Source organism: Mustelus asterias, chromosome 2, assembly GCF_964213995.1.
Source record: "Mustelus asterias chromosome 2, sMusAst1.hap1.1, whole genome shotgun sequence".
NCBI lineage: Eukaryota > Metazoa > Chordata > Chondrichthyes > Carcharhiniformes > Triakidae > Mustelus > Mustelus asterias.
In genome coordinates this window covers 88,823,679-88,847,532 of record NC_135802.1, presented here as the reverse complement: position 1 = coordinate 88,847,532, position 23,854 = coordinate 88,823,679, and the positions used below count along the sequence as shown (strand labels likewise).

Genomic DNA, 23,854 nt, shown 5'->3' with positions numbered 1-23,854 from the left:
ATTAATCTTTTGCTACTAATGGCTGTATTTTGGAACATGCCACTGATCAGTATGTTAAAGTGCGGTTCAGATAATTTGTAGAATTCAGAAATCTGATTTTTCAGATTCGCAACAATGAATATCCTCATTTTCACCAATAAACGAAAGCACTGTTCCACATTTCAAACATGTATGCCCAGTGTGGAAACCACTTGGACAAAGCGATGTGATTCTAAGGTAAGGTTAGGTCAACAGTCCCCACTTGGTGGATATTCTGCTCTGGGATATAGAAACACAGAGGCAGATTATATTTTTGCACGCTGGAGAGGGGCTGCATTTAGTGCTATGAATTTATCCCAGGCAGTTATTTTTAAATATCTTAATGGACAAAACTTTTTCACACTAATTCTGACGCTGATATTTTGAAATTTGTTTTGGGGAGGGGGAAATCGCAGATTAAGTGACTTATTCAAAACAATCAGATTTCAATGTCATTCTAATATCAGGCTCTAGGCAAATCAGTTTCTTTGGGTGACTTTTTTTTGTATTTATTCCCTCTTCAGTTACTCTTTCTTTAAGATTTTTCTCCACGGGGAAGGGGAATCAATCAGGGGGGCCAAGGAAAAATAGTCAGAGCCTTCAAGTGATTATGAAACAGAAAACTTTCCATGATATTCCCTCTCTTTTTGCCAAATTAAAGCATTATTTGGGGGGGAAATGCACATCAGTAATGAGGACGGGAGAACCGATTGAGAAAGGCGGGTCGAGACCGGGAAATCTCCCAAAGTTTTCCTAGTCCCAAAATTCGAAAATCAACTGCTTTCACATTCTCATGACTTCATCAGTGAGGAATTTATTCTGTCAGCTGAAGATATGCTTTTTCTGTTTGCTTTAAGGACTCCGATGACAGGGTCAGTCTTTGCTTTCGCTCTCTCACTCCTTGCTGCTTTTCTTGAAGACTTCTTGCAGGAAAGCCGCAGACAGACTTTCCCCCTGGCTCTTGCGGCCCTGATTGACAGCCACAGGTTCCCCCCCCCCCCCCTCCGAGGTAAGGCACGTTATGGACATCTGACACCCCGGAGGTCCAAGAAATTTTAGGGGAAAAATAAAGATTGCCCCTCTGTATGCTTCCAGATCGCCTGTTCGTTGCAGAATCCTAAGATCGACAGTAGCAAATCGACAATGTGGAGTAATACAATGGAATAAAGCTTCCCCTTAACTTTGAGAAACGCTGTTTCTCTTGCACTGTGCCTGCCAATTTCCGGTCATTAATTGCTATGATTTATAGGGCTGATGTTTTTTTGGAGGTAGCTTCACATGTGGCTGGGACCTTGCCTTAGATCCAGCCCCCCTCTCACATTACAAACTATTTATATACTACGATTTTCCCCTTAAAGCAGCTCACTGGGATAACGTGCGATTGGCTTCACTTGTCATTCGAGAATCAGGGTGAGTCTGTGTGTTTATTCAAAGAGCCCCGGCTGTTAAACAGCGATTGATCCAGACCGCTTTTAAAGAGCCTTGCTTTTTTGGAAGCTGTTTACTTTGAAATCGAAGGTGCTTTGGATACAATTGCAGCCCGTTGGAATCCGAAACCCGGCTACCATGGATCATACAATATTTAGCTGCCTGCGTAGCTCACATGCCCCAGCCCAGAGCCTGCACCACTTCTCTCAGTCTCCATTAGCTCTTCATGGAAGATCAGACCATGTGGCTTTTCCAGACCTGTCTTCTTCTTGTATCATAACTGGATTTCCTAATGAAGAAAACATGTTCACAGCCCAGCGTCATCATCATCACCTACATCATCACCACCGAGGCCATCCCCAGCACCAACAACAACAGCAGCAGCAGCAACAGCAGCAGCAGCAAGCCCAGGCTACCTGGCACATTCCCCAGATCTCCTCGCCCCCTCCCCTGGCCAGGCATACACTCTGCATCCAGTCGGAACCGGGACCCCCGGACCTGGGCTCCAACCCCTCGAGCCTGGTGGACAGCAGTCCCAGCTTGGCCCCCAGCAACCCCAACGCGGCGTCCTGTGTCTCTGGCGATTACGGCAGGTCGGCGGTCACTCCTGTGGAGACAGAGAAAAGACACTCCAAGAGGAAAAGTGACGGCTCAGGTAAGCGGCCAGCAACTCCGGGACAGGCACGGGGCAGAGGTTAGACCAGCAGCTAATAATGCACAGTGCAGAGGCAGCAACTATTTCCGTTTAAAAGTATTTAAAGCGATTTTATTCCACGTTACAGATCCACGTTGTACTTACATTGTTTAAAATCAGCTCACCTTCACTGGCATAACACTGGTCTAGATCTGATTCATTCAGTTGGTCCCACCAGTTAACACTCGTCTTCCAAAACAGCCATCTGTATTATTTCCGCAGCTTTTGACCGAGTTGGTTTGAGTTGATCTGCGCCCCGGAGCACTTAATATTGAAGGAAAGCAGTGATTTATTTAATCTGATTCATGGACGAACACCACATTAAACATTGAAGTACTCAGGTCACACGTAGAACGGTGAGAAGCTCATTTCAGCCAGCGACCGGCCAACAGAAACTGTGGGGAAAAAGATAAAGATACTTTTTTAATTGAAAGAATTGCGACCGTCTGATATGCCGCTTCGTGAATTTCTAGAATATTTGAACAGTTGCTGAACAAGAAAACTAATAATAGGAAATTCAATATTTCAATACATTCAGTAACATTGAATAACATTCAATAAATTCAATACATTCCACATACTTCAATTTTAAATCCAGTTCTAGTTATAGACTGAATGTGATTTTCGGCGTGTTGCTTAATTCAACGACACAGCCACCTAATACTTCGTAAATCTGAAATAAATCATAGGGATTTATTTTCCTAAATAGCAAAGGTAATTTCTCAAACAGTTCTGGCCTACATAAAGATGTCAACATTTTTCATCAATGATCTGTCCTGACATTGAATCTGATCATCGCAGTGTTTATGAAAAATTATTTCCACAAGTTTTTTTTTGCGTGGGTTTTCCTGAACTTCCCTAAGTAGTGAAAATAATAGATTGTTCAAAAGTCGTGAATGAATGTAATAGCTTAATTTAATGAACGATATTACCAAATAGGCGGCCTTGTGACAAAGCAAGCATTCGATTAAATAATAGTTAAATTAAATAACAATTCGATTAAATAACATTGCACTCCGAGTGTAGTTTTGTAGAAACAAATGCATGCTATCCTACTTGAAGCAATTAATTTTAAGAGTTCTAAAATGGAAAGTTTTTTAAAAATCTTCCAGTAGAAAGCATTCTGCAATCTCAATCTAAACCCCCTGCTTTTAAAATTAATTCTTTTCGATTTAAATTTAAAGAGACAGGTAAGAGGTTGAACACACGCTGTACCATATTTCAGCTTCATGAAAGCAATCATCTTTCTCCGAAGATTAATGCCAAAATTTACTTTGTAACAATAAATCTATCGTCGGTTAATGGGCTGCATTTCCTCTGATTCACACATTCATCATCAAACCTTACAAAAATAAAGCATAGGCAGGAAATATAAAAGTCCTTTTCAGTTTCACTACAAAGACTGGACGTTTAAACCGCAAAGGGCCAGACTTCATATTACTGTTTTTACACCTGCTGCCAACACCATTTCGGTCCTCGGATTATTTGTATTCATTTCGTGGTGTAAACAAAGATGCGAGTCTTCAATGAGTCACACAGAAAACTCTTTACCCGTGGAAATTGCTTCTAGTCACGTTAATCGCATCGCACCCTGGAAAACCCGTTCCAGTAAACCACTCAGCGATCGCCTTATGCAGTAAACAAAAATCAAAATATTAATGAACTGTGAAAATGCAAATAAGAGATTAATATCGTGTGGAACAGACATGAAATACAAAAGGCAAGTCCGTTTTCACAAATCCGGATCTGGGTTCCATTTCGTCTCAATTAAAACATTTCTGTCTCGCTAGCTTTCTTTCACATAAATACATTTCATTTAATAAAATCTAAGTACGGATAACTCTTTTTATACAATGTATCCAAGTAATAACATTTAGTTAATAAAATCCTAATGAATACAAAACACATAACATTGAACTTAATATATAAGCCTATCTTAAATATCATTTAACTTTTTAACAAGAACTGTTTTCAATGAGTATTAAAGTTCAGCTTCATAATCCTGTACTTTGTCCCAGTTGTAGCAATTTAGAAATAGAAATTTAGAAATTTTGGAATCGGTCAATTAACTGTCAAATTGAATGGAGAACAGAAGGGCCAAAGATGAATATTTTTTGAATCCTTTAAAATATGAATCATATGATATATATATATATATATGGAGAGAGCATTTAACAGAATGTCTATGTGCAATGTTTTGAAAACAAAAATAAATTGATTCAAAGGAGGATAATAGAAAAGGCTCTTTTGTTACTATTTGCGTAAACTAATTACATCCAATCTGCGTTATGAACATGCATAAGGAATCATTTGTGTCTTTAAGGGAATATATTCATTATGTAATTTGAATAATGCCGCATTAACTTAAATATTTTGCCACTGTTGAGAAAATACCAATTTCAGCTTCAGTCCTTCACAATTTTAGATTTGTATATGGCTAATTCCCATTATAGAGGTGGCAAAGTGATTAGTACTGCTGCCTCACAGCACCAGGGACCTGGGTTCAATTCCGGCCTCGGGTAACTGTCTGTGTGGCGTTTGCACATTCTCCTCGTGTCTGTGTGGATTTCCTCCAAGTTCTCCGGTTTCCTCCCACAGTCCAAAGATGTGCTGGTTAGATTGATTGGCCATTTTCAATTGCCCCTTAGTATCAGGGAGATTTGCAGGGTAAATATGTGGGGTTATGGAGGTGGGATCTGGGTGGGATTGTTGCCAATGCAGGCTCAATGGGTGGAATGGTCTCTTTCTGCATGTAGGGATTCTATGATTCTATGCGGCTTTACTTACTAGAAAAGGATTATTTTTAACCATATGTGTGCAAGCATGTTGATGTTAGTATTGCCAATAAGTATAAAACAACTCAAACAATGATTTGCAACCTCCTTAATCCTGTGAATATGACCTTTTCCCAAAATAAATACATTTGATTATTATTCATGAAATATTATTAATCCATGGATGTGTCAACAATTTAGTGACAATAATTACCATGAACCGAAGGGAGTCCCCTGGCGTTAATTTTTGATATCCAAAATATTCACAATATATGATTTTATTGAGAAGCTCACTAAAAAAGGGAAATTGTTATCACTCACAATCAGATGTGTACATAATGCATACGAACACCTTGTGACTTTACAAATTTAAAGTGTTCTCATTAAGTTTTTCATTAAATGTATACAAGTAGCACACAACACCTGAAATCTTAGTGTTGCCATACAGACATATAGCTCTTACTTGAAATATTATAATATAACATTCAGTGTATGTCTTTCAAAAGTGTAGCAAACCTATTATTAATATGCATTAAACTGAGGCCCTGCTCTCCTCTTACAAGAATATAACAAGTCCTATGGCACTATTTTGGAGAAGAGCAGATGAGTTCTCTATGGGTAATAATTTTGCCTCAAACAACATAGTTTAAACATACATTATTTGATCATTAAAGTGTTGTTGGTTGTGGGGATATTGCTGTGCGCAAAGTGGTTGCTGTGTTTCCCAAATTGCAGCAGTGAACCACACTACCAAATGATTAATTAGTTACAAAGCACTTAAGATATATCTTAAAATAAAAAAATACACTTTTTTGCTGTTTAATAATGATCAGAAATGGAAACTAAAATTACTGTGATTCTGGTTGTAGAGACACAAGAATGCAGCTACAAGGGAGAGATCAACAGCAAACCCAGAAAGGAAAGAACAGCCTTCACCAAAGAACAGATTCGGGAATTGGAAGCTGAGTTTGCTCATCACAACTACTTGACCAGACTGAGAAGATATGAGATAGCAGTAAATCTGGATCTCACTGAGAGACAGGTAGGATAGAAAGAAATATATTGGCATAAAGTCTTGGATACACAGCGTCTCTTTTTCAGCACTGTAGGTGCTGTTTGTTCTCCAAAATGGCATCCATGATCCACACATTCAGATACCACTTTGGTGAGGGTGTTATTGATGTTGGCAGACAGTGACCTCAGGCAGTATGTAACACTAATTTGCTGCCAGCACTGCCATTTTGGAACCCAGACTACAGCTAACCTTAACCTGGCACAAACTCTTAACCTGACAGGTTAAGGTTAGCTGTAGGAGCAAAGGGTAGGCCAGTTGGCCCCTTGAGACTGTTCTGCCATTCAATAAGATCACGGCTGATCTACTTGTATCGAGTTCCTCATTCTCATCTCCCCCAATAATTTTTGATTCCCTTGCCCAACAAGAATCTATCTACAAACCTATCTGACGAAGGGTCATCTAGACTTGAAATGTAGGCTGTATTCTCTCTCCACAGATGCTGTCAGACCTGCTGAGGTTTTCCAGTATTTTCGGTTTTTGTTTTAGATTCCAGCATCTGCAATATTTTGCTTTTATATAAGAATCTATATACATCCGCCTTAAAAATATTCAGTAACCCCCGCTTCCACTACCTTCTGAGGCATAGTTCCAAGGTCACACAACCTTCTGAGAGATAGAAATTCTCCTCAACTCTGTCCTAAAAGAGTAACACCTAATTTTAATACAGCTCCCCCTAGTTCTGGACTAACTCAGACGAGGAAACATCCTTTCCACATCTACCTTGCTAATACTGTTCAGGATCTTACATAATTCAGACAAGTCAATCCTCATTCTTCTAAACTCCAGTGGAAACATGCTGAGTCTTTCCAACATATTCTCACAAAACAATCCACTCATTCTAGATATCAATCAGGTAAACCTCCTCTGAACCGCCACCAATGCATTTGTATCCTTTCTTAAAATAAGGAGACCAAAATTGCACATAGTATTTGAGATGTGGTCTCACCAATGCCCTATGTAACTTAAGCATAACACCCTTACTTTTATGTTCAATTCCTGTCATAATCAAGGATAGCATTCCATTAGATTTCTTGATTACATGCTGCCGCTGCACACTAACTTTCTGTGACTCATACATGAAAACACCTAGATTCCTCTGCACCTTAGCATTATGTAGTTGTTCTCAATTTTCTACTTTTATATCCTTCCTGCCAAAGTGAACAACTTCACACTTTCTCACATTATACTCCATTTGCCAGATTTTTGTCCACTCACTCAACCTACCTATATCCATCTGCAAACTCTGTATGTCTTCTTCACAACATGTTTTCCTACCGATTTTTGTGTCTTCTGCAAATTCAGCTATGTCTTTGCTCCTCTCATTCAAGTCATTAACGTAATTTGTAAAAGGTTGAGGCCCCAGCACAGACCCCTGTGGGAATCTACTCGTTACATCCTGTTAATCAGCAAAGACCCATTTATACATACTCTCTGTTTCCTGCCACCCAATCTTTAATCCAGGTTAATATGTTACCCCCTACACCATGAGCTCCGTTTTTTGCAATAACATTTGATATGACACCTTATCAAATGCTTTCTGGAAATCCAAGAACAGTACATCGACATGCTCTCCTCTATCTACAGCAAAAGTTACTCCTTCAAAGAACTCTAGTAAATGATTTCCCTTCAATAAAACCTTGCTGATTCTTCACATTTATCCTGAGCTTGTCTAAGTATTCAGTTATAACCTCCTTAAAAACGATTCTAACACCTTCCCTACAACAGATATCAATCTAACTGGCCTATAGTTTCTTGTTTTCTGCCTTCCTTGCTTCTCGAATAGAGGGGTTATATTTACTACTTTCCAGTCAGATGGAACCTTTCCAAGATCTAATGAATTTTGGAAAATTAACACCATGCATGTACTATCTCAGTAGCCATCCCTATTAAGACTCTAGGATGAAGTCCATCAGGAGACCAGAAACTTGTCAGCCCAACATGCCATCACTTTGCTCATACTACTTCCTTAGTGATTCTAATTTCATCAAGTTCCCCACTCCCCTCCACCTCTGGATTTACTGAAATGTTTATTGTATCCTCTATAGTAAATACGGAAGCAGAATATCTATTCATTTTATCCTCCGTTTCCTTATTATCTATGATTAACTCCCCATTCTCACTCTCCAGAGGACCAACACTCACTTTACTTACTCTTTCTCTGTTTAAATATCTCTAGAATCCTTTGCTATCCATTTTTATGTTCCTAGTTAGCTTCCTCGCATACTCTAACTTATTTTGCCAGATTCACCTTTTAATCATTCCCTGCCATTCTTTATATTCTGACTGAGGTTAGTTGCTGACTGAGTTCTTCTGGCCCTTGCTGAGATTGTAGAAGAGTTTGATGGTTTTCAGAGTTGTTTAAAATTGTTGAAGTTGCCTGGGAGCAGTGTGGCCCAAGCCGAAGGACTTTGTCCTGATTTCAAGGATTCCACACAGAGCACAGGTCTGGATGCATTGGGTAGCAACCTTGTTGTCCTCCAACATAACATGGAAAATAAACAGAAGTAACACAGAGCTGAACAAGTTGCTGGAAAAGCTATGGTGGGGGAGAGGGGGTTGAGGGAGGGGAGGGAGAAGGGCTCCCAGCAGGGGTCCGTATGCTACCATAGTGTTCAGCGAATGATTTTCCGACCTGAAAATCAGCAATTAACAGTGTGCCTGTTGTTTCTGAATCTCAAAGGCAGTCATTACTGTGATCAGTTACTTACTGCAGCCACAAACTGAAGCGTCAGGGTATGGTCAGGAAAGCATGCCAGTAGCTAGGAAGTGATCGTGGCCATGAGGTCCTATGCATCTCATTGCTTCCAGGCTGGAAAAAGCATTAATAGCAACATTTCCCAGTTTGCCATTCACTGTTGCCTAAAGGAGGTGACTTAGAGCCTGTATTCCAAGAGGGCGAATACATTTCATTCTCTCTTGTCTGAGAGAAACAGGAGGAGTGAGCATTTGCCTCACTAGAATTGCGAGATTCTCCATGGTACACGGTGCATCTAAATGTATGCACATTGCTTTGCAGGCATCCCATGCCAATTCTGAGATGTACCGCAGCCGAAAGGCATTCCACTTCCTCAGCATCCAGCTGGTATGTGACCATAGTCAGCAAATCATTCAAGCTTTGCCCAGTATCCTGGCATTGGTCATGATAGCCTCTTTCTGCAGCAGTCCTGTGTGCCAGCTGCATCAGAGCTATCAAGACAAACCAAAGAGCAATGACCGGGTGACAAGGCCAGTCTGGCACAAGCCTCTGGAATGAAAACTGTGCACATGGGCAGCATCCAAATAACGAAAACCATGTTGCCACACAAAATGTGATTGAGCATTCCACTGGGGTGCTTAGGCAATGTTTCTGCTACAGGCACCACTCTGCTGTACTCAACAGAAAACCTGTCAAGGTTTGTCTTTGTTTGCTCTACACTGCACAGCCTCAGCAGTCGAGGGCATAGCTGTTTCCATCAGTTGTATGGTGAACAGTGGAGAATGAGGATCGGAGGAGAAGCAAGAGGAGTTGGAGAAGGAAGGGAGGGAGCAACCAATATTGTTCACCAGGCTGGCCATGTGGTTGGTTCATCTGACTCCGGTATCAGTGAACAAGATCCCAAATCTCCATTCACCAAGTGTCTTACACCTTACCTTCCCTCTGTTACTGACCAGCTCGGCCATAATCCTCACTCCAAACAAACATTCCAAACTATATTTACAGGGAAAACATCGGCAAATTCACCCTTACGCATCAATTGAGTAGCTTTCTACCATAGACTTTTACCTGCCTTAGTCTCATCTGCAGTGATACCCCAGTGACTGCAGTGTGGCTGGTGGAAGCTGCTGATTTTCAGTAGGGGAGACTGCCAATAGGTTTATCAGAATGACCTCATGCAACTCTGCATTAGAAGGCCCAGTTTCAGAAAGCACTACCTCAGAAGGGTTGTCAGCAATCTGAGCTGGCTGGCTGACAGGCCACAGCATGGGCACTGGTCGAGTGACTGTCCTGGCTGGAGACAATACACACCTCTTCAACCTGTGCTTGGCCCTCTCTCCACTCACATTGTCTGTACCTTTAAGACTTGATTACTTGTAAAGACTCGCATTCCAACCATTATCTTGTAAATTGAGTTTGTGTCTCTATATGCCCTGAACACAAGTCCTCACTCACCTGATGAAGGAGTTTGAGACTCCGAAAGCTAGTGCTGCCAAATAAACCTGTTGGACTTTAACCTGGTGTTGTGAGACTTCTTACTGGTAGAGTGACAGTGGTGGAAAGATGAATGCTGCTAACATGAAACAGGACAGCAGGCTTGTGCCACTTCTCCAGGGAGGAACCTCAGCGACCCTCGCAATGTGTTGGAGGGCAGGCTGCTGGATCACTGTGTCACATTGCAAAGTCCTTTGAAGATTGGCTGCAGCACTCATGGCAGTGGTCTGAATCTTTCTGGCAGTCAAGCTGAGCTTGCATGGTTTTAATCTGAGCTTCCACAGCAGTACTTAGATGTTGAGTGGCTTCAGTTTGTGCTGAGACATAGGTCATCAGACGCTTCATCATGGTTGAATATGCAGAGTTAACCACCATTTCCAGCCCTGTCACAGACCTCACTGTGCTTCTTGACAGTGACTACATTAAAGTGCTCCATCAAAGTGCTCATCTGAGTCCTCTGCAGCAGAATTCTTGTGAGACCTCAATCTTTCAGTGAGCTGGCACCAATGTTAGCCTCAGCTCCTGTTGTGGCAACAATCAATTTATGCCTGTGTATCACCACATGGCAATCCCGTTCCTAAGTTAGCCATCAAATTACCTGCAGTGTCGGTGGGTGGAATTTTACCAGCCATTTGGAGATGGGCTGGGAGACAGGAGGGGTCTTAAAATGGCACAGGGAGGGAAACCCAATGTGTTTCCACCACTGGGAACAATTCCCAGTCATGGAAACGACAGCAGCCTGGCTGCTCACCTCCAAATGGTGGGTGGCCAATTAAGATGACTAATTGGCTATTGATAGCCATTTTACTATTCTGCTGGGATTTTAGAAGCATCTAACTTGCCATAATTGTGCACCCTGTAATCAACTCCTCAACATGCAACAATAATGAAAATGTGCATGCTACCTGCAGCAGAAACAACAGGCACAGTTTGCATTCTGAGTCTGCCCCACCATCCATTTTTGGGTCCTATTTAATGTTATGGTTGATGGTTTTAAATCCTCATTTTCCTCCTTCAGGTACTAGGCCCTAAGAGAGCATTGGCAACTATGGACTTCCACTGGATTGCTCCATGATGATGCCTGGCACAGTGCTGCAGTGGTTTGCCATTGCCTTCTGCAATGAGGTTGACTGCCTGCCATCAAGCGAATTAGCAGGATTTACAGGCTGATAATCAACCTGTGTGGTCACTTCATGAATGCACCTTCCATAGCCATCAAGTCCTGCAGTGGGACTTGAACCTGAAGTTCCTGCCCAGAGGTAGGGACACTACCACTGCACCACAAGGTCTCTGATTTTAATCATGTTTGACAATGAGAAAACAGTCACCTGGGACTTCAACTAAAACAGAGTACAGTGATGCATAGGCATTTATTCTGAACACCAGTGCATACTGACAAATATAAATGGCTGATGGGTGCCGCAATCAACCCATCTTTACTGATAATATATGACCAGTGTTTAAAAGTCCAATACAACTGTTAACCTAGGGTTTGATTATTACTACTCATCCATATAAGATTAGATTTGCATTGAAACTGAATAAGCATGCTATCTTAAGGTTGATGATCACAGAGTAGATTCAGACCTATGCATGCAACAGAGATAGAGGGTGACACTAGATAGGATTACATGGGTGCTTTTTTCCCATCTGTTGATCCTTTTACTATTGCTTTATTTTTTTCCCATTTCTCAAATAACTCCATATCATTTTCTCCTTCTAAAACATGTGGCCCTATTTTGTTTCTGTTTCTCTTCTTGTTACTTCAAGCTTTAATATACTTCATTGATTTGGTTAATATTTTCAGTAAAGGTTAATTGATAGTTGCACCCATCAGCCATTAATATTTGCCTGTGTGCACAAGTGTCATTTTAATAGGCCTGTATTAATAAATAATATGAAATCTAATTATACATTCACCATGCGCTAGGAGATGAATTGGAAATCTTTAAAGGGGCATTAAATTTCCAATTACATTGTTAGACAACCTTTCTCCCCACTCAAAAGTACACAATGCAATTTTATAGTTGAGGTGCTGGGATAATGGTGTTCTTAAGAGATTAAGAAATTGAAGCAATAACAGGTAATCTAGCCTGTCGAGCCTTCTCTGACATTCATTAAGATCATGGGCAAGACCCATTACAAACGAGATTGTAGAATTTGGTGTTCCAACCAAAACTCCATTCATTCTCAGTGGCACTGGAAAATCCCAGCCGTGAAAGAGGATGGAAGATTTCGACCCATGACTGAACTTCGACATCAATTCCACTTTCCTGCCTTATCACAATAATCCATGAATTCCTTAATGCCGAAAAATACCAGTCTTAGATTTCAATATATCCCAACCACCTTGCTGTAAAGGCTAACATACAATTTGCCTTCCTAATTGCTTACTGTTCTTTTATGTTAACTTTTAGTGATTCATGTATGAGGACATCCGAATTCCTTTCAATGCCAACATTTAATAGCCTCATCTTTTTTTAAAATTCTGCCTTTTCATTCTTCTGATCAAATTAACAATTTCATACTTCTCCACATTATATTTCATCTGTCACCTTCATGCTCAATCAGTTAACCTGTTTGCTTTCATATACAGCCTCTTTGCATCCTCCTCACAGCATCGTCAACTCTGGGTTTGTTTGTTATTCGGTCCTCTCAACTTAGTAATTGATATGGATTCTGAACCCTGATCTTTCCATCACTCCACCTACCATCATGAACATGACCCTTTTAATACAACTTTTATTCTTATCTCCAACGCCATGAACCCTAACCTTGTGCAACAAATCATTCTTCACCACTTCATCAGTTGGTTTCCGAAAATCCAAATATCCTACATCCTCTGGTTCCCCGATCTACCATGCTGGTTACAACCTCAGAAACTCTGATATGTGAAGCACAATTTCCCTTTCACAAACCTGTACTTAATCATATTTTGATTTTCCAAATGCTCTAATATCACATCTCTAACATTAGATTTCTTTCAGCCACTGCTGATGTCAGGCCCATAAAATCCAGTCCTAGATCTTTGGTTCCCCACACTTTCCAATATGTTCTTTGTATCTTCCACTGTGGAGAGTTACAATGATTGTTATCAGAACACAATACTTTAGGGTCATCTAACATGGTACGTTTATGTCTTGTGACTTTTCCTTTCCTTTACCAAAATAACAGATATACCTTTTAAAAATCTAGTCAAATATTTATATTGGTGAAGCAGTTCATGATGGAACCAAACATTGAATTCCAGTTGAAACACACAGGAGATTTACAATACATTTATAGCAATCTGATGTGAATGTCCCCATTTGTAGCTGCACACAGGGCTTTGAGCAGGAGGCAAACATTATTTGCCATAAAATTTAATCTTTGAAATTAACTTTCCACTATTTATACTTGCCTTGTTTATTTACTTGTGCTGTGAATCCATAATGTGTGCAGTTCATGTGTGGATAGAGTAGACAAATGCAATGCTGAGAAGTAATTAAAACTGTGAAAGATTGGAAAAGACAGGTTTGGAGTTTTATGCCAATGCATTATCATTGGCCGTTAGTAAATAAACTAAATATAGAATGCATGGTGGGAGTTATGATATTCAAATATGCATCACTGACACAAGTGTTATAATGCAAAGTCTTCCAGCAAAGATGCATGTTGATTGTTGTCCCTTAATGACCTTTTTAATGTAAGGTGCCTTAACTTTTAAAAAATGTTTTAAAGCATAATTCTTTCTAATTTTTGATTATTTTACTATGGTGTTTCAGCAAATTCATAACAAAAAGTAAGAATGAATTTAATTGTTCATCTGGAACCTACTGATAAGTAGTGTAAAAGTATTGAATGGATTTTTAGATCTTTGCTTGGATAACAGTTCGATATGTGTAAAAAGAAGTAGCAGACAGGTCAGGAATGGGTAACTTTAAAAATAAGAGTTTGAACCACTAATGTTGTTACAGTTTTTTAAAAAAAAGTTTGGAGGCAACTCAGGGAGTCATTAGCTCCAGAACATAATGCATCTGTATAAACTGAACATGTTTTACACAAGATAAACACAAAATGTTTCTATGTTTCTAAAATCGTAGCTTCCACTGCCATTTTGGTCAAAATGTTCATAATCAGTTTCATGATCATAAGAATCACACAGAATCACAGCTGCATTTCCAAAATACTCTGAGCTAAAGGTAACAAATTAAAAATGTCCATGAAGATGCAACTTTATACAAATACATATATTTTACAAAGCCACACTACATTATTAGATGTAACCTTCAATGTAATTTAGTTTATTTTGTAATTGATAGAACTCATAGAAACGTAGAATCCCTACAGTGCAGCAGGAGACCACTTGGCCCATCGAGTCTGCACCAACCTTTTCCGAAAGAGCATCTTACCCAGGCCCCAAAAAATTCTAAGTGTCAAATTCGCGTAAAAACTGGAATTTCAAAATTTCAAAATGAATCTCCCACACTTTGTGCAGTGCAGAGTGCCTCAGTGAGTGGGGCTTATTCCCACTGGAAAGGCTGGCAATATAGCACTGAGCAGGCCACTGTGCATGCGTTGATCTGTCAGCGCCAAGATCGGTGCATGCGCAGTGGCCCCGCACTGCCGGTCTCCCAATCACTAGCCAGCCCCGCGACCTTTCATCACTGCCCCTCCAACACTCCCATGGCCCGATCGCTGGCCTCCCAGACGTATCGGGCTAGCCTCGAATGCACCCCGCCCCGCCTTCCCCCCACTGTCACAGCTCTGACCTCCCGATTCCCCCCCCTTCCCCTCCCCACCGGCAGCTTTGACCCTCTCCCCGCAGCCTCAGCACCCCCCACCCCACAGTAGGCATGCTTCCCTCCCTTTAATAGTCAGCCCGATTGCAGTGTTGCAATGGGACTTTCCACCTCCAGAGGCCTCACCCCATTAGGCCCCACCCCTTTAGCACTGCCCGATACTCAGTGGACAGTGCCAAGATGCCCCCTGGCATTGGCACTTTGCCTCCTGGGCAGCGCTTGGTGCCCACGCTGAAACTGCCAAGGTGACAATGCCCAGGGGGCAATCCCCCCACCCCGTCCCCCGACACTCCAGGGGGCTTCGATTGACCCCATTCACTCCAGCAGGGTCGGGCCGCCAGCTGACCGTAAGAGATTTCAGTCCCTGGCCCACTAATGGGATTTAAATAGTATTGAAATTAACATTAACATAACTTATGACAGCGTTGGAAATCTGGCACTCGGAGACTCACGAAGACTGTGGCACCCAGCGGAAAGCCCACGGAATGGCCTCCGCTCGAGTCTCCCAGTCCGAAAGCAGTGGGATGAGAGAATTGCCCTCTTGGTCTTTGAATAGTAGATGGATGTGCGAATGAGTGAGTGAGTGAATGAATGAGTGAATGGGTGATTGGGTACAGTAGATAGGTAATTTGTGGTAGTTGGTTCGAGTTGGGAGGGGTAGTCAGGTAGGGGGTTAGTCAGATATGATCGGTGGGGTAGTCTGGGAGTGGGGGGAGAGACTACCCCACCGATAGGGGAATAGCGAGGTCAGGAGCAGTTATGTTGAGTCAGTGGATGGTCTGGTTAGTAGTTGGGTGGTTGGAGGGCAGTGGAGGGGGGACTGTGTGAGTGATTTGGGGATTAGTTCTGGAGCTACCCAGGAGTTACACTAGGTTTTAATCTAACACTTGCTCGGGTAACTATCCAGGTAAGTTTATTAGAACTGCCCGACATCTCCAACTCTAACTCAGAATCAGAGAGTTTGCAGAGAGCCCCGGGAAGCAAGGGAATTGCCATCCAAAGCTCAAATTTCCCAGGCAATTCCCATGTACAGCAACATGTGAGGACTTGCACAGAATCCTGACCTGCACCTTCGGTCCAACATCTGGCGGAAGATGTGATCCAATATTTATTTTTGGTTATTATCAAATCTTAGTGAATTAAATTTAATTAGTTTCAAAGACGTTCGTACATCATAGAATAATACAGGTCATAAAAAGTTGCTATTTTAAAATATGTACAGTTGGATTCTCTTTTAATTTGATTGTTCTTTAAGTGAAGTCCCAGCAACACCCTGGATTATATCATTTCTTACAAGCTCAGTTTTAGCTCCTTGCTGCCTAGAATTATCATAGCAATCCATGCTTCGTAAATTAGGTTATAGAACATAGAACATAGAAAGCCACAGCACAAACAGGCCCTTCGGCCCACAAGTTGCGCCGATCACATCCCCACCTCTAGGCCTATCTATAGCCCTCAATCCCATTAAATCCCATGTACTCATCCAGAAGTCTCTTAAAAGACCCCAACGAGTTTGCCTCCACCACCACCGACGTCAGCCGATTCCACTCACCCACCACCCTCTGAGTGAAAAACTTACCCCTGACATCTCCTCTGTACCTACCCCCCAGCACCTTAAACCTGTGTCCTCTCGTAGCAACCATTTCAGCCCTTGGAAATAGCCTCTGAGAGTCTACCCTATCCAGACCTCTCAACATCTTGTAAACCTCTATCAGGTCACCTCTCATCCTTCGTCTCTCCAGGGAGAAGAGACCAAGCTCCCTCAACCTATCCTCATAAGGCATGCCCCCCAATCCAGGCAACATCCTTGTAAATCTCCTCTGCACCCTTTCAATGGCTTCAACATCTTTCCTGTAATGAGGTGACCAGAACTGCGCGCAGTACTCCAAGTGGGGTCTAACCAGGGTCCTATAAAGCTGCAGCATTATCTCCCGACTCCTAAACTCAATCCCTCGATTAATGAAGGCCAGTACGCCGTACGCCTTCTTGACCGCATCCTCCACCTGCGAGGCCGATTTAAGAGTCCTATGGACCCGGACCCCAAGGTCCTTCTGATCCTCTACACTGCTAAGAATGGTACCCTTCATATTATACTGCTGCTTCCTCCCATTGGATCTGCCAAAATGGATCACCACACACTTATCCGGGTTGAAGTCCATCTGCCACTTCTCCGCCCAGTCTTGCATTCTATCTATGTCTCGCTGCAACTTCTGACATCCCTCCAAACTATCCACAACACCACCTACCTTGGTGTCGTCAGCAAACTTACCAACCCATCCCTCCACTTCCTCATCCAGGTCATTTATGAAAATGACAAACAGCAAGGGTCCCAGAACAGATCCCTGGGGCACTCCACTGGTCACTGACCTCCATGCAGAGAAAGACCCCTCCACAGCCACTCTCTGCCTTCTGCAGGCAAGCCAGTTCTGGATCCACAAGGCAACAGCCCCTTGGATCCCATGCCCTCTCACTTTCTCAAGAAGTCTTGCATGGGGGACCTTATCGAACGCCTTGCTGAAGTCCATATAGACCACATCCACCGCTCTTCCTTCGTCAATGTGTTTGGTCACATTTTCAAAGAACTCAACCAGGCTCGTAAGGCACGACCTGCCCTTGACAAAGCCGTGCTGACTACTTTTGATCATACTAAACTTCTCTAGATGATCATAAATCCTGTCTCTCAGGATCCTCTCCATCAACTTACCAACCACTGAGGTTAGACTCACCGGTCGGTAATTTCCCGGGCTGTCCCTGTTCCCTTTCTTGAATATAGGGACCACATCTGCAATCCTCCAATCCTCCGGAACCTCTCCCGTCTCCATCGACGATGCAAAGATCATCGCCAAAGGCTCCGCAATCTCCTCCCTCGCCTCCCACAGTAACCTGGGGTACATCCCATCCGGTCCCGGCGACTTACCAACCTTGATGCCATTCAATAGTTCCAACACATCCTCTTTCTTTATGTCCACATGCTCGATCCTTTCTGTCCACCGCAAACCAGCAGTACAACCACCCAGATCCCTTTCCACCGTGAATACCGAGGTAAAGTATTCATTAAGCAGCTCCGCCATTTCTAACGGTTCCGCACAAACTTTTCTCCCTTCACCTTTTAAGGGTCCTATGCCTTCACATCTCATCCTTTTACTCTTGACATATTTGTAGAAAGCCTTGGGATTCTCCTTAATCTTACCCGCCAAGGCCTTCTCATGACCCCTTCTCGCTCTCCTAATTTCCTTCTTAAGCTCCTTCCTACATCCCGTATACTCCTCTAAATCCTTAACACCTCCTAGCTCTCTGAACCTTCTGTACGCCTCTCTTTTCTTATTCACCAGGTTCATCACAACCTTCGTGCACCACGGTTCCCGTACCCTACCAACACCCCCCTGTCTCATCGGAACGTTGTCATGCAGAGCTCCAGACAAACATTCCTTGAAAATCCTCCACTTTCCTTCGGTACTTTTCCCCAAGAATGCCTCCTTCCAATTTACCCGTCTAATTTCCTCCCTGATGACACTGTATTTCCCTTTACTCCAGAGAAACACTTTCCTAGCCTGCCTGATCCTATCTCTTTCCAATGCTATCGTGAAGGAGATAGAATTATGATCGCTATCCCCAAGATGCTCACCCACCGAGAGATCCTCCACCTGTCCAGGTTCATTAGCCAGCACCAGATCAAGTACAGCCTCTCCTCTAGTAGGCTTATCCACATACTGTGTCAGGAAACTCTCCTGGACACACCTAACAAACTCCTCTCCATCCAAACCCCTAGCCCTAGGGATATTCCAATCTATGTTTGGGAAATTAAAATCTCCCATCATGACAACTCTGTTATTCCTACATCTCTCCAGGATCTGTTTCCCCATCTGCTCCTCAACATCTCTGTTACTATTGGGCGGCCTATAGAAAACACCCAGCAACGTTACCGACCCCTTCCTGTTCCTAACCTCCACCCACAGAGACTCCGTAGTCAATCCCTCCACGGCGTCCACCTTCTCTACAGCCGTGACACTATCCCTGATCAACAGTGCCACTCCCCCCCCTCTCTTGCCTCCCTCCCTGTCCTTCCTGAAACATCTAAAACCCGGCACCTGAAGCACCCAGTCCTGTCCCTGAGACATCCAAGTCTCCGTAATGGCCACCACATCACAATTTGAAGCAGCAATCCACGCTCTAAGCTCATCCACTTTATTCACTACACTCCTGGCATTAAAATAGACACATCTCAGACCTTCAGCCTGAGCACTTCCCTTCTCCATCACTCGTCTAACCTCCCTCTTACCCTGTTTACATTCCTTATCTATTTGCGAGCTAACCTCCTCGCTCTCAGTCCCCTCATTTCGATTCCCTCCCCCCAACCTTTCTAGTTTAAAGTCTCTCCAGTAGCCTTAGCCAACCTTCCCGCCAGGATATTGGTCCCCCTGGGATTCAAGTGCCACCCGTCTTTTTTAAACAGGTCACACCTGCCCCTAAAGAGGTCCCAATGATCCAAGTACCCAAATCCTTGTCCCTTGCTCCAGTCCCTCAGCCACGCATTCATTCTCCACCGATTCCTGTTCTCACTCTCCCGCGGCACAGGCAGCAATCCCGAGATTACTACCTTTGCATTCCTCTTTCTCAGCTGTCTACCTAACTCCCTATATTCTCTTTTCATGACCCCTTCCCTCTTCCTACCTATGTCAGCAGTACCTATATGCATCACGACCTTCGGCTCCTCTCCCTCCCCCTTCAGGATTTCTGGGACTCGACCAGAGACATCCCGGACCCCTGCACCAGGGAGACAAACCACCATCCGAGAGTCCCGTCTGTGTCCGCAAAAACGCCTATCTGACCCCCTCACCGTAGAGTCCCCAATTAGCACTACCCTCCTTTCCTTACCCTTTTGCACTACTGGGCCAGGCTCAGCTCCAGAGACACTGCCACCGCTGCTTCCCCCAGGTGGGCTGTCCACCCCAGTAGTACTCAGACAGGAGTACTTATTATTAAGGGGCACATCCACCGGGGTGCTCACCATCAACTGAGCTTTCTCCTTCCTCACTGTTACCCAGTTACCCTCCTCCCGTGGTCCCGGTGTGACCACCTGCTGATAGCTCCTGTCAATGACCTCCTCACTATCCCTAACCCGGCGAAGGTCCTCGAGCTGCAATTCTAGTTCCCTAACATGGTCCCTTAGGAACCGCAGCTCAACACACCCAGCACAGATATGGTCGTCCGGGAGGCTAGGAGCCTCCAGGACCTCCCACATCCTACATTGGGAACAACATACGGGCCTCACACTCATAATTGCCCCTTTAAACACACAGGGAAAAAGAAAGTGAATGAAAATTTTAAACTTACCTTTCCTCCTCCTGTTATGAACAACACTTTAGCTATCGTCATAATCTACTCCCCGAAAGAATTGCATTGTGACTCCCAAAAGAGTAACAGAGTTATGCAGCTTTAATTAAACCATCAAATATTTTCAAAATGGTGAACATGTTTTACTGCAGCAGTATAGTTTATAATAATTGTGAGCTACAGTATTTACTTTGCTAACAGGATCCTTATAAAATATTCAAATTTAACAACTGAACGCATAGAATGAAGTAAAAGTTCAAATTTTATTATGGAAGACACACACATTAAAAAAGTGATGGTGATCCTATAAATTTATTTCTATTCACTCAAGGAATATGGGAGGCAATTCTCCCAACTCGCTGCTCTGTTCGAATAGTGCAGTGGGCCGGGAGATATCAGCTGGGGCGGGGTGGGGGGGTAGGATGGTGGTGCTATAGTGGGATTCGCGACTGGTGTCCAACCGAGTGCGACTCTCCTCGGCCATTTTTGTAAACGTTCTCAGCCTCGCATTAGAAAACAGTGCGAGACTGATTACCATACAGAAATCTAAATTTCCATATCATTAGCGAGCCCGGGATGATATTCTCCAGGCTTGCTAATATTTTCCACCCCACTGGCAGAGGTTCCCACCAGCAGGGATTAAAGCTGGTCCCCATCAACGGGGATCAGGTGTAATTATCCCGCTGGTGGCGACAAAGACCATTGAGGGTCCACGGGAGCTCGGGGGCAGGGGACTGTCCCTTGGGCAGTGCCAGCTTGGCACCCTGGCAGTGCTACCCTGGCACCCTGCCTGTGCCAGCTGGGCATCTTAGCACTGTCCACTAGGCACTCTGACACTGTCGACAGGGCACAGGCGGTGCCAAGGTGGTGGGCCCTGAGGGGGTGAGGCCTACTGGGCGCAGGACCGATCAGTGGTGGTGGTGGGAGGGTTTGCTGCACATTCTGCATTAGGCATCGGTCGGGTTGGGAGGGAGGCGCGATCGATGCTGGACATTCAGGGGGGTGTGATTGAGGCTGGCCATGGGGAGGGTGCAATTGGGGCTGGCCTTGGGGGGGCGATTAGGGCTGGAAATGGGGGTGCGATTGGGCCTGGACTTGGGGGTGCAATTGGGGCTGGAAATGGGGGTGCAATTGGGGCCAGACATGGAGGGGTGCAATTAGGACTGGCCTTGGGGAGGTGATTAGGGCTGGACATGGGGTGCAATTGGGGCTGGAAATGTGGAGTGCAATTGGGGCTGGACATGGGGGGGCGATTGGGGCTGGACATGAGGAGGGGGCAATCAGGGCTGGCCATGGAGGAGGGGGGGGGGGGCGATTGGGGCTGGCCATGGGTGGGGGACGATTGGGGGTGGCTATGGGGGGGGTGTCGATCGGGGTTGGCCATCAGGGGTTGATCGGGGTTAGCCATGGGGTGGGGGGTCACAGAGGTCACCGATCGGGGAGTTGTCCGGGGATGCAATTCAAAGGCCGGTGATTGGTTGGTACTGTTTGCAAGTTTGGAAGACGCCACTGAAGAAACCTTGGGGAGTTGCTGCAGTGTATTTTATAGATTGTACACAATGTAGGAATATGCACTGGTAGAGGGCATGGATCTTTAGGTGGTGGTTGGAGAGCTTCATGTAGCCTTTGTGGCACATGCCTCATAGTGTGCCAAGATCATTCAAATACTTCCCTTAGTTTCATAAATAAGTCTTCAAATCAATTTTGTAATAGGGTTGCTTCCAGCTGTTAAAAGCATGACTGCTGTGATGCAAAAATTTCCATTGGCCCATCAAAGATACCTCTAAACTTTCTTGTTGTGCATGGCCTGTTATTTAAATACATGGTACTATTATTTTTTATGCAGCTGTGTAAGCACAATATCTTAAAGGGGACAGCTTGTGAGTGATCCACACAGTACCTTCATGGTTGCTGCATATGTACAGCTTAAAGGGAACACTGTCCAACCCTTGCTTTGCACTGTCCACAAATTATTACAAAATAATCACAACAAATGTGTGATGAAGACAAATCACATTTATAAATCTTGGAAAAAGATATGAAAACAATATATTGAATATTTACAGGGATTGAGGATGAAGATGCATTTTTTGCATGATTGATGCAGACCTGCTTAACTGTGTTGCGTTATTATAATGATACACAGGCACAATTGGTAAACACATTATGGGTTAATTTATTTAGACCAGGCACATGGGAACATTTATGCATAGGTAGAAGACATCAGCAGCAGATCTGTGAGTGTGCTCTGTTCAAAAGCAAAGGTGAATCTGAGACTGGATTGCATGACACACTTCCATTCTAGTGATGTTCTGCTGTTCTTCATTTAAGGCATAACAAACTCTCATGAACTATGAAATCAGTCTATCTCAAGGTAATAATTATACCAACTACCGCATAATACAAGATTTTCCCTTGAACATGTAACTAATATCTATGCCTTTCATTTCATATTTTTGTTAGTATTTTTCATTTGGCAACTGGCAATTGCTGCCAAGATGACACAAAAAAACTCATTGAAAATTTAGGTTCACAGTTAATCCCTAAATTTTACAGGAAAGCTTCCAACAACATTATCCTGTTTCTGTACAAAACCGGGCTGGGCCCGATGAAAACAATTTCAATGGCAATTCCATCTGGTATTTTAACTAAGTAGCTATGGGTGGAGTACTTTACAACAGCTACAGACATCCAGTAGTATTTTGATTAGTAACAAGACTGTGGTCAAAACAATGTGTTGCCAACTCTGTGACCTCACTTTTCTCATTGCCAAACATTGAACCAGAACACAACTGATTCTACAAAACCTTTGACCACTAGTTGAAGTTACTAGAATACTAAATACAAGTTTGCCTTTAGCCTTTTTTCTGAAGTCAGGTTATAGGTTCCTCTATCCTCACATCTCGGTGACAATTAAATATAACTAAACCAAAGGGAGAAAATAAGTCAGTTTGTAACGTGTTGAAGACTGTTAAGGACAAAAATGTCACATAAACATTGCTACCAAGAATCTGGATAACTTAAGAATTGTTGCTCAATATCTTGTAGTGTTTCAGAGGTTGTTCTAATTCTAATGATTGTAAACAAAACAGTTAATTGCATTTTAAAATAAATGTTAAATGCACTTTTTTTACACAATGAGTGACATTTCCCAAAACCTCAGTATGAACTCTTGCCTTCCTCAGCACTGTAATTAATTGAAATCGCAGTGTCCCATTTAATTGTTTTACAACATTCTTAATGTAAAATCTTAACTCGCCATTTCAAGTGAATATTGCTAAACCACAAACTTTCTCACATTTTTCTCCACAGAATCCAACCTCTAGACTAGAACAGTTTGAGCAGCTTGTACTGGCAGAGTGATATTGTGCTTTTTAAAATCAAAATGTTGAATATTTTTTGCTTATCCAACAGGGAAATTAATTTTAATTGAAGAAGGCCGGTATTAACAGAAATAGTCTAAATAATTACTGAAGTTTTAAAAAAAGCACGCAAGGCTTTGAGGTCTTTTCTGATTAAATTTGTCTGATGTGTTAAAAAAATCCAATTTGTTTTCTAAAT

General features: G+C 43.0%; 1 protein-coding gene across 1 annotated transcript in view; it reads left to right on the top strand.

Annotated features, from left to right (window-relative positions):
• The first annotated feature begins 514 nt into the window (after positions 1-514).
• Positions 515-23,854, top strand: part of meox2a (mesenchyme homeobox 2a) — a 57,959-nt gene continuing 34,619 nt past the window's right edge. The window contains exons 1-2 of the mRNA XM_078238408.1: positions 515-2,101; positions 5,784-5,956. Of these exons, the coding sequence (XP_078094534.1) occupies positions 1,585-2,101; positions 5,784-5,956 (690 nt within the window). The 5' untranslated portion in view covers positions 515-1,584. The remainder of the gene's footprint in view (positions 2,102-5,783; positions 5,957-23,854) is intronic.